The 11,231-nt window shown below is 37.6% G+C and overlaps 1 protein-coding gene across 5 annotated transcripts in view; it reads left to right on the forward strand.

Moving 5' to 3' along the window:
- Positions 1 to 8,730, forward strand: part of LOC113073162 (amyloid-like protein 2) — a 72,948-nt gene extending 64,218 nt beyond the window's left edge. For 3 of the 5 annotated variants that reach the window (XM_026246037.1, XM_026246033.1, XM_026246034.1), the window contains 4 exons: positions 2,039 to 2,121; positions 4,513 to 4,569; positions 5,844 to 6,020; positions 6,980 to 8,730. In XM_026246037.1, the coding sequence (XP_026101822.1) occupies positions 2,039 to 2,121; positions 4,513 to 4,569; positions 5,844 to 6,020; positions 6,980 to 7,081 (419 nt within the window). In that variant the 3' untranslated portion in view covers positions 7,082 to 8,730. The remainder of the gene's footprint in view (positions 1 to 2,038; positions 2,122 to 4,512; positions 4,570 to 5,843; positions 6,021 to 6,979) is intronic. The other 2 variants (XM_026246035.1, XM_026246036.1) reach the window with 1 other exon arrangement.
- Positions 8,731 to 11,231: the final 2,501 nt, after the last annotated feature.

Here is an 11,231-nt window from a genome sequence, read left to right on the forward strand (position 1 = left end):
TCTATCCTCATATTTTTACTGTATTTCCACCCCATGCTTTTGCTCTCTCCGTCCCTTCAGCTCTGTTAGCCGTCTTGTTCTAAATTTCCTCTGTCACTCCGTCAGATGTTGAGACCAAACATCCCATCCCTCAATGTCTGGCTGGAAGAGCTTTGCCTAATGAAAGGTCCAGGCAGCTTGTTAAGCTAATTAGCCAATTGGATAGTAGAACGAGTCCGATGTAAATGTGCTGTATGGTGCTAATCTGTTATGGCTGCCTCACTGCCTGCTTGTGTCAGGAAGACAAATAACCTGATTCAGACCCAGCTCTCTGTCTACAGATCCTTAGGACTCATTTGCTGCTCATTTGGCGTCCTCTCTTCGCTTTTCATTATAGGAGCTCTTTAGTTAAATTTAGTCGTTTTTTTTGCAGGACCGCTGTTAACTGACCAATGGCCAGTTTTTGCCCTCAGATTGTCCAACTGGAACATAGACCTGTTTACCGCTTAACCTTGTGGTCCCACCCCTTATGAATTCACCTATGAACCTGCTCTCAAAGTATTAGTGGTAGAAGCTTGCAGATCACTATTACTATTGTTGATAATTATGGTCAGTAGTTTAACATCCTCCAAACCCTATTTCATTATACTGTATAATTTATACTAAATCATACGGCTTGTTGAAAAGAGGCCTGGCATGCATTTAAAAGGACTCTTATGACTTGAACTAGTTAACAACCACTTAGCAACGCCTTAGAAATCACATAGAAAACCACTTGGAATGAAATTAGAAACCAATAATAGCAACACCCACAAGATACCGGTCTCATTTTCTTCCGTAATTGATGATGTCTGGTTGGTCTTGGTGTTTTTGTCGTCTCATCTCATGTGTAAAGTCTGACTGTCTTGGTGACACACTTCACCTCCATGTAATGAAGTAGCTTGACCGTGTGTGTTCTGGTGGTTAGTGGTTCAGCCGTGCACGGTTAAGCTGTAAGCCCTTCTCTCCAGAGACTGAGACACAGTTAATCTTTTAGCATCAGTGACCTGCTGCTTTGACAGTCAAACAATGAGTGTGGGAGGAGGGTATTGTTCTTCCGTCGACCAATGAGATTTCAGTGTGGTATTATGCCACCAGGACTCATTTTAGCCAGGTGTCATTGGAAATTTCTAGCATGTTAATATTTACCACTGTTGTATTACAACAGAAAAATGCTATTCGTGCAGTTTAATTTCTATTATATATATAATGTATATTTGGTATCATTGACACAATATTGTAGATTGTATTAATATTTTTATTGTTTTCTTTAATGTGCCTATATAGTTTTTCATCCATTTTATTTCAAGTTTAGTTTATCAGGTTATATATTAAATAGTATAGTAAATGTTAATGAAATAATGTCACATTTTGAAACTAATTGCCATCTTGCACTTGAACATTAGCCTGCACATCCTGATTGCTATCTGAGTTCCCAACATGTAGACGCTCAACTGTCTTGATTCCTGGTGCTTGTGTGGAATGACCACATTTGACCGTCTAGTCATTTGTTTCACTCCGAAATGTCCCATTATGGAAGTAAAATGGTTTCTGAATCAAGTTTCGTGTTGATTTGAATTGTTTACTATGTTGGGCGAGGATGTATATTTATAGAGCTGTTACTGGAAACAAGTGCTCACTCACAGGATGTCCCAAGATGCTAATTCTACCAGGAAGAGACCTTTTGACCACAATAGATCACACCTCTTACTCGGAGCTGAATTTTGCACCGAGCTTGTCTGAACTGATCCAGGACTCTGAACTTCTACTTCAAACACTTAAATGCATGACTAATGAATGAGTCGGTGTTGGCGTGTCACGTATTTAATAAAATAATGAACAAAACTGCAAGGCAGCAGGATTCTGGCCAGGGTTTGGATTGTGATAGAAGCTGAGGTTATTTAGCTAATTGCTGCTACTGTTGTTCACAGACATTTTTGTAAGCATTTGAGTTTTATTAATTCCGATATGCCAGATTCCAGCTTGTCCTCCGGTCTCTGATTGGCTGTTCCCTCTGCAGGCTCTGGCATGAACAGTCTGGATGGTCTGATTGGAGCAGAGGAAAAAGTCATCAACAGCAAGAACAAGATCAGCGAAAATGTGGTGAGCCCACCAGCCTGCCTTCAACACCACACACGCTTTACTGATCCCTTGTGAACACTGTCCCGACAAAAAAACAAAACTGCAGGATTTTCATACACGTTCAGTTTAAGTGCTAATAATAAAATCAAGAATTGCCTTCTTGATACACCTAGATGAACACTTAGTTATATGAATAAAGTTTACAGAGCATCTGGTCTTTATTAAATATGTTCTCATAGTTATAACTGTGCCATTTGAACTTATTTGACTTGACCGCATTTGCAAGGCAGCACTCGTTTGAGATTTTCTGCGTTTATTAAACATTTTGACCCCCAAATATGATCGTCACCTCTCTTTTAAATATAAAGACTGCTATCTAATGTATAAAAGCCATTTATAGTTTGCAAAAAGGTTAGGATTGTTCACCCGAAAATGAAAATTCTGTCATTAATTACTGTATTTTTCGGACTATAAGTCGCACCTGAGTATAAGTCGCATCAGTCTAAAAATACGCCATGACGAGGAAAAAAAACATATGTCGCACTGGACTATAAGTCGCATTTATTTAGACCCAAGAGCCAGGAGAAAACATTACTGGAGACAGTAATGTTTTCTGTTAGTTCATTTCTCTCGGTTCATGTCAAATTAATTTTGATAAATAAGTCGCATCTGACTAGAAGTCGCAGGACCAGCCAAACTATGAAAAAAAAAAGTGTGACTTATAGTCCGGAAAGTACGGTACTTGCCCTTATGTTTTTCCGAACTCGTAAGACATTCATTCATCTTTGGAACACAAATGAAGATACTTTTTAATGAAATCCAAGAGCTTTCTGACCCTCCATAGACTGCAACAGAACTACCATGTTCAAGGCCCAGACATTTAGTAAGGACATGGTTAAAATAGTCCACATCAGTGGTACAACCGTTACTTTATGAAACTAGGAGAATACTACATTTAATACTACAAATGAAACAAATGTAGGTGCTAGTGGTGCTACTGATGAAGGAACATTTTGGGTGAACTATCCCTTTAAGACCATACGCTTTTGGCAGAATAAAATTGGATTTTTGCATTGTCATTGCACAAAATGATTAAAATACTTTATGGAAAATATTTTCTCATTATTAGATTGACAGATGTTATTTAAATTTTTACATTTTATATAAATATAAATGTATTTCTAGCCCCATTTTTATAACACATTTTGTTCCAAAGCAAGCACAGAGACTGCAACTGTTTTTTTTTTTTGCTATTAAAAACAATTGCTGCATACAAATAAAATAATCACCATTAGCCTCATGATTTCTGACTTGCTTTTAGATAGTGCTGTAGACCGAGAGGGTAGTAAATATCAAACTCTTTAAATTGTAACTTTAATTTCGTAACTTTCATAATGAATGTTAGCGGTTTAAAATCTAAAAGTATTTGCATGTTGAGTTAAGATTGGATTTCTTTCTTGCATACTTGTTTTTAAACATTTATAGCTGAACCAAAGCCTAAAATCTAACCTTATACACCTCTTCCGCTGCCTTGCAGTCACTATCTCCTTTCAGATAGACAAATCTGCTTTTTCACTCTTCTCCTTCATATCCCAGCATTCATTGCATGCCACGTTCACGTATTTCCCAGTCACGTTCCAGTCTCCTCTAATCACAGCTCACACAAGAGTCTGTGTGGTTGTGGAGGACTCTCTGAAGAATGTGGCTCATGTTTGGCTTGTTTAGTTTGTACAGTATTTCTGCATGCTTGCCTCTCTGAAATCACATAGAGGAGCTATCAGAGGTTTGAGAGAATCTAAGCTGCATTAAAGAGATAGTCCATCCAAAAATCAACATTCGGTCAACATTTACTCATCCTCGTGTGTTTCCAAACCTGTATGACGTTTTCTTCTGGGGAAGATGGTGTTTTGAGTAATTATGTGGACAAAAGACAATGGAAATGAATGTAGTTCCAGACGTTCTTCAAAATATCTTCTTTTATGTTTTACAGAAGACAGTTATACAGGTTTGTAATGACATGAGTAAATAATGACTATCAATGAAGGAACCTTCAGGCAAAGTTTTTCAATATATGTTGATGTGTTTTGTTTAATGGCAACATACCAAGATGAAAATGATCATCTTTCCTGCATTAAATGCTGCCAGCCATGTTTTCCAACAAGGACGTAGTCACTGTATTAAAGACCATGAATTATTTTGGATTTGCTCACAGTATTTAATACCCATCTATTGCTGTAAACCAGCACCATGACCACCACAGACAACGGAGTCAGCTTAATTTGGTTCCCTTGGTCTTGACTATTCGCTAATGCTCTTTCAGAAAATGAACACACTGCACATCAGGCACACACACACTGACTCACTCTTCACTTCCCAAGGATGTAACGGAGTCTGCCCTGTCTGTGTTGACAGGTGATTGATGAGACTCTGGATGTTAAAGAAGTGATTTTGAATGGTGGTGATACTCTGGTAAGTACAGTGCCCTCCTGTGTCCAATACATGGTACTGTCAAACACTGCAGTCCTGGATTATGAGCTGGAGGGAGATTACAGTAGTCTGCTTCTGTTCTGTCTGTGAGCAAATGACAGTTTTACATCATTCATGACCTTATATTGTTGATCCACGAGCTTCCACAGCACGTGCATGGTTATAATGCGATCGCATGAGCATGTCCGGTGGATACGGGTCTTCATTCGTCATCATTAAACTTTCACACAAATGGAATTGTGCACTAAACATTTGGTTGTGAAAATTGCTAGCCACGGCTGTCTGTGCACATTCAGTCCATTTAGCACTTAGCAAAGCAGATCAATATCACCAAACATATTCATTCATGTTAAAGCTCGATTTCATTCTTAAAGTAGTAGAGATGAAATTTGTTATTTTTGGCCTTTCAAGTATTTCCACCAGATAAAAAGTGTTTTAAGGCAGTTAGCTCGATCTTTTGCTGTAGTGTGTCAGTAGGAAATATCAGTCTACATTTCCAAACATTCATTTAGCCATTAATTGTAATAATCCGTGCTCCACACCGATATCTGATATTATCATCCAGTCTGTCTGGAATGATGTGAAGAAACTGAACAAACTGAGACTGAATAAATCCAGAAGAACTGTAGCAACGCCTCCAAGATTCTTCAATTCCTTTAGATACTTAAGTTCTTTAAAGTTGGTCGATTCTGAAGAGCTGTAAAGGTATTTAACATTCATAGGCTGGAAAATTAACTCAAAGTGATTGCAAAGATTTTCCCTTTGTGCCATATGCCATTTATCATCATAGTACATAATAGACATGTCTATTTAAAATAATTTGAATAATTATTAAAACCTTTTAGTGGTATTTGTGATTTATAGATTTATCATTCTAAACCCGTATGAGTTTCTTTATCTTTGGTGAAATGCTGGAAAAGAGCAGTATGAATGTTTCAAAGTATCTTTTTGTGTTCCACAGAAAAACTGTCCCTTTAAGAAGCACAGGCTTTTGAAATTAAAATGATATTCATGTGGCATGTGATGAAACATCAAAACATTTTTAGAGAATCTCTTTTGCCTCTATCTGTAGAAAATCATTTGTAACCAATTATGGCACAACAACCATTCTGTGCCTCAGTGTACATACGTTACATAATGAGATCCCTGCTTCAGCGGCATCGACAGCTCTTTAAGATGTCTGTTAAACATGTTTGTCTGGGCTCTTTTGTGCTTTTGGAGCGTAAATAACACTGGTGTTTATTTTTCCCTCCCAGTTCAGCCGTGGATCAGAGCAGGAGACGTTCCGCCCCCTGGTGGATGAGTTCAGCTTCGGAAGCAGCGCTCTGATTGGCCTGCTGGTGATTGCAGTGGCCATCGCCACGGTGATAGTGATCAGTCTGGTGCTGCTGAGGAAGAGGCAGTACGGCACCATCAGTCACGGCATTGTGGAGGTGAGCTAACGGTCACTCGTGACGCTCCCATCATTCACTCTTAGTGTTTTCAATGAAGCTTGAGGAGAACAGCAAACAGGCTAGACAGACTCTCTCAATCGCTGTGAAGGATAATGCTCTCACTCCAAACACACAAGGACAAGGAGGTTCAATGGAAAGTTTATATTCATTTAGTTATATAACATTATAATATTCACGGCTGTTGAAAGGTTTGTTGTCAGTAACATTTCTCTCTCAAAATTACTGCACAAAAAGAACATTTGCAGAAAATGTGCAGGCCATCTAAGTTTCTTTGTCAGATTAGGAGATATTTTCTCACCAATGGATCCTCTGCAGTGAATGGGTGCCGTCAGAACAAGAGTCCAAACAGCTGATAAAACATCACAATAATCCACAAGTGATGATTTAAGATTAAAATGCCTTAAAGATGGATTTTTTTTTTTAACGCACCGCTTTTCTTTTTACAAGACGTTAATTGATAGAGTGGAGTGGTGGGGAATATTGTGATGTTTTTATCAGCTGTTTGGACTCTCATTCTGACGGCACCCATTCACTGCAGAGCATCCGTTGGTGAGAAAGTGATGGAATGCTACATTTCCAATCCATTCGGATGATGAAACAAACACATCTTGAATGGTTTGAGGATGAGCAGTTTTTCTTATTGTGTCAACTTATTCTGGAAGGATCATGTGACACTTAAGATTGACAGAGTTATGGCTGCTAAATATTCAGATTTGCATTCAGAGGAATATATAAAAATTTGAAAATGCATTTAAAAAGAAACCATAAAAATATTTCAGAATGTTACAGTTTTTACTGTATTTTGATCAAATAAATGCAGCCTTGGTCAACACGAGATACTTCAAGAACATTACAAAAAAATCTTACTGTTCCTAAACTTTTTAATAGCTGCTTATGTTGTAGGTACTGATATCTTAAATCTTCCTCTTGTGTTTCAGGTTGATCCTATGCTGTCTCCGGAAGAACGTCACCTGAGCAAGATGCAGAACCACGGCTACGAAAACCCCACCTACAAATATCTGGAGCAGATGCAGATTTAGCCTTCGTGGGGCGCTAGAGAGGGGTGAACATACTACTGACCAATTATAAAACTGCTCTCAAATCATTTCATGCATTTGAAATGCATATTCTGGTTCATTTAAAGAAAACAAAAAACAATGGTTTATTAATACTGCTACTTCTAATACTGCTACTGTTGTACCATGGAGCACAATTTTATGCTCTTATAACTTGTCTTTATTTTAAAGTCAACTGTTTTAAAACAGGAGAACGTGATTTCTGCAAATTAGCCTGGAATTGATTTTCCGTATTTGAAATCAGAACGTATTGTAATGTTATTTTAAATGTTAATTTTTATAAAGTTCAGATCTAGTCTATAGAGGTACAGCAAAGCCGAAACAATCAAAATGAGACGGCAGTTTGTCTACACCATCGCAGGCCGCCAGGATATACTTCTTTTAAATAGATCGCTTGTATATGAAGGTTATTTGTAACGAATTAAATGTATAGTGAATCAGAAAATATGAAAAGAAAATCTTTAAATCATTTACTTTGTAATTATTAAAAACACACAATATATACATAAATAGAAAAAGTAGATGGTCAATTTATTCATAGTCAGTCATGTTATTTTTTCCAGAGGTTACAGGTTTAAACTTTGAGATTAAAGGACAGATATCCCCGGTCCAAACACCTGATACCATCGCCTGTGTAAGATACGATGAACGGTTCAAACTGAATGGCGTGACGGCCTGCCAGATATTTTGGCTGATTGTGAATGTAGAGGTGCCTGATTTGAGTAACATTTACTATGTCATTTGTTTTTATCTTTTGGTTATGGTGTCTTATACTTGGAACGGTGCGGCCCCTGCACATGACTGGTGCAAATTTGTTGGTAAAAGGCCTCCAGTCTCCCATATCACACTGAAATGTCGCTCTACTCTGAATTAATGTTATTTTTCCTGCTCTTTCCTGCACACACTCCAACGCTCCCTTTTATAGTAAATCTGACCTGATGAAATGTTGCATTCAGTTTATGTTTATTGCAGTTATAATGTATTTTTATTAATAGCTGCCTAATGAGAATTGCCATGGAGAGTTTTATTGTGGCAATACTTTGCACACATCACTTACATCAAAAAGAGCATAAAGTGGACTGTAATTATAATACTACGATATAAATGTTGTTTATAATACTACGATATATATAGATGTTAAGTCCTACAAGGACATACCCTTGATAAATTACTAAGCTGGAGGCCAAGGCAAGTGCAAGAAATGTTTTGCATGTCCACTGCGATGCAAGGCAAGGAAAAAATCCCACACACACACTTCTTAGCAATGACTTTGTATCCCTGACTTTGTATAGTTGATGTTGCAATCATGGCTTTTATCAAGGACAACCTGTGGTTTGCATTGTTCTTAAATGAGATGTTATGATCTATATTTTTAAGTTCTTGTTTTTCTCTCTCTCTTCCTGTGACAGTATTTCTGTATGTGACTTTCACTATGCACCTAAATGGCTCCGATCTTGGAACTTGTCATTGCCTGCTTGATTGTGGAAATGGTCATGGGGTGAGGGGAAAATTAAAGCAAAGGTCATACATTAGAGGTAAAATATGGTGGAATCCAGTGGAAAATGGCTTCTTGGTTACAGGTGGGAAACACATCAATAAATTCACTACTTCCATGTTGGTGTCATTTTTGGTCTTTATTCTACTTTTTATACCAGCATGAATGTTCTCATAAGAAGTCTGGTTTGAGTTTATAATATAAAATAAAAGCATATACACACACACACACATATATATATATATATATATATATATATATATATATATATATACACAGGTGCTTAGAAATCATCAAAAAGTTGATTTATTTAACTAATACAATTCAAAAATTAAAACATGTATATTATATTCATTCTTTACACACAGACTGATATATTTCAAATGTTTATTTCTTTTAATTTTGATGTTTATAACTGACAACTAAGGAAAATCCCAAATTCAGTATCTCAGAAAATTAGAATATTACTTCAGACCAATACAAAGAAAGGATTTTTAGAAATCTTGGCCAACTGAAAAGTATGAATGAAAAGTATGAGCATGTACACCACTCAATACTTAGTTGGTGCTCCTTTTGACTGAATTACTGCAGCAATGCGGCGTGGCATGGAGGCGATCAGTCTGTGTCTCTGCTCGGGTGTTATGAGAGCCCAGGTTGCTCTGATAGTGGCCTTCAGCTCTTCTGCATTGTTGGGTCTGACACATCGTATCTTCTTCTTCACAATACCCCATAGATTTTCTATGCGGTTAAGGTCAGGCGAGTTTGCTGGCCAATTAAGAACAGGGATACCATGGTCATTAAACCGGGTACTGGTAGCTTTGGCACTGTGTGCAGGTGCCAAGTCCTGTTGGAAAATGAAATCTGCATCTCCATAAAGTTGGTCAGCAGAAGGGAGCATGAAGTGCTCTAAAACTTTCTGGTATAAGGCTGCATTGACCTTGGACCTCCGAAAATAGTGAACCAACACCAGCAGATGACATGGCACCCCAAACCATCACTGACTGTGGAAACTTTACACTGGACCTCAAGCAATGTGGATTGTGTGTCTCTTCTCTTCCTCCAGACTCTTGGACCCTGATAACCAAAGGAAATGCAAAATTTAAGAAAACTTTGGACCACTCAGCAGCAGTCCAGTCCTTTTTGAAGCGAGACTCTTCTGACGCTGTCTGTTGTTCAACAGTGGCTTGACACAAGGTTTGCGACAGCTGAAACCCATACATCTGTGTGTAGTGATTCTTGAAGCTCTGACTCCAGCTGCAGTCCACTCTTTGTGAATCTCCTCCCAAAATTTTTAATTGGTTTTGTTTCACAATCCTCTCCAGGGTGCGGCTATATCTATTGCTTGTACACTTTTTTCTATCACATCTTTTCCTTCCCTTCGCTTCTCTATTAATGTGCTTGGACACAGAGCTCTGAACAGCCAGCCTCTTTTGCAATGACCTTTAGTGCAAGGTCAAGTCAGCAGTCTTCCCCATGATTGTGTATCCAACAGAACTAGACTGAGAGACCGTTTAAATGGTTTGCAGGTGTTTTGAGTTAATTAGCTGATTAGAGTGTAACACCAGGTGTCTTCAATATTGAACCTTTTCACAATATTCACATTTTCTGAGATACTGAATATGGGATTTTCCTTAGTTGTCAGTTATAATCATCAAAATTAAAAGGAATAAAAATTTTAAATATATCAGTCTGTGTGTAATGAATGAATATAATATACAAGTTTCACTTTTTGAATTGAGTTAGTGAAATCAACTTTTTGATGATATTCTAATTATATGACCAGCACCTGTGTGTGTGTGTGTGTGTATATATATATATATATATATATTATAATTATTATTAGTATTAAATATGCAGGAATTACAATTACATATTTCATAATGAAACGCACACACACACACACAAAGTTACAGTCAGAATGTGTTGTAGCCACAAGCTTCTTTAAAGGAATAGTTCACCCCAAAATGGAAATTTGCTGACAGTGCACTCGCAAGATGTAGATGAGTTTGTTTCATGGGAACAGATTTGGAGAAATGTAGCATTACATCACTTGCTGAGAAACCAACTCATCTACATCTTGGATGGCCTGAGGGTGAGTACATTTATCATTTTTTGGGTGAACTATTCTAACATCTAAATACTTGTATGAAGATTCAACAACTAAGAGAGACTGAACCTGCAGATTTGCAGAGTCCTGCTGGAGGATCATATCAGGATGAGTCTGAAGGGAAGATAAGCTCAGTCTGATCCTGTGACACACCGACCCTGACAATGAATGACCCTCCACCTCCAAATCAATCCCGTTCAAGACTACAGACCTCAGACAGTGTAACACTCACTCCTTTAATGATGAACACAAGTCTGACCATCACTCCTGGTGAGACAAATCTATGACTTGTCAGGGCCGAGCACTTTATGCTAGTCCTGTCTGGTCCAGTGCAGTTTTAACCATCAACTATTTATTTTTTCCTTCAGTTTCTCAGAAAACACCATTTCATGTTCAATCTGTATGTCAATTAGAAATATACTGTGCATGTAATATTCAATGCTACTAGTTGAAGTATTTAAGATTTTCTGATATAAGACATTTTTAGGACTTAATTTATGAAATTCAGACTT

This window comes from Carassius auratus, unplaced genomic scaffold (genome assembly GCF_003368295.1).
Source record: "Carassius auratus strain Wakin unplaced genomic scaffold, ASM336829v1 scaf_tig00011493, whole genome shotgun sequence".
NCBI lineage: Eukaryota > Metazoa > Chordata > Actinopteri > Cypriniformes > Cyprinidae > Carassius > Carassius auratus.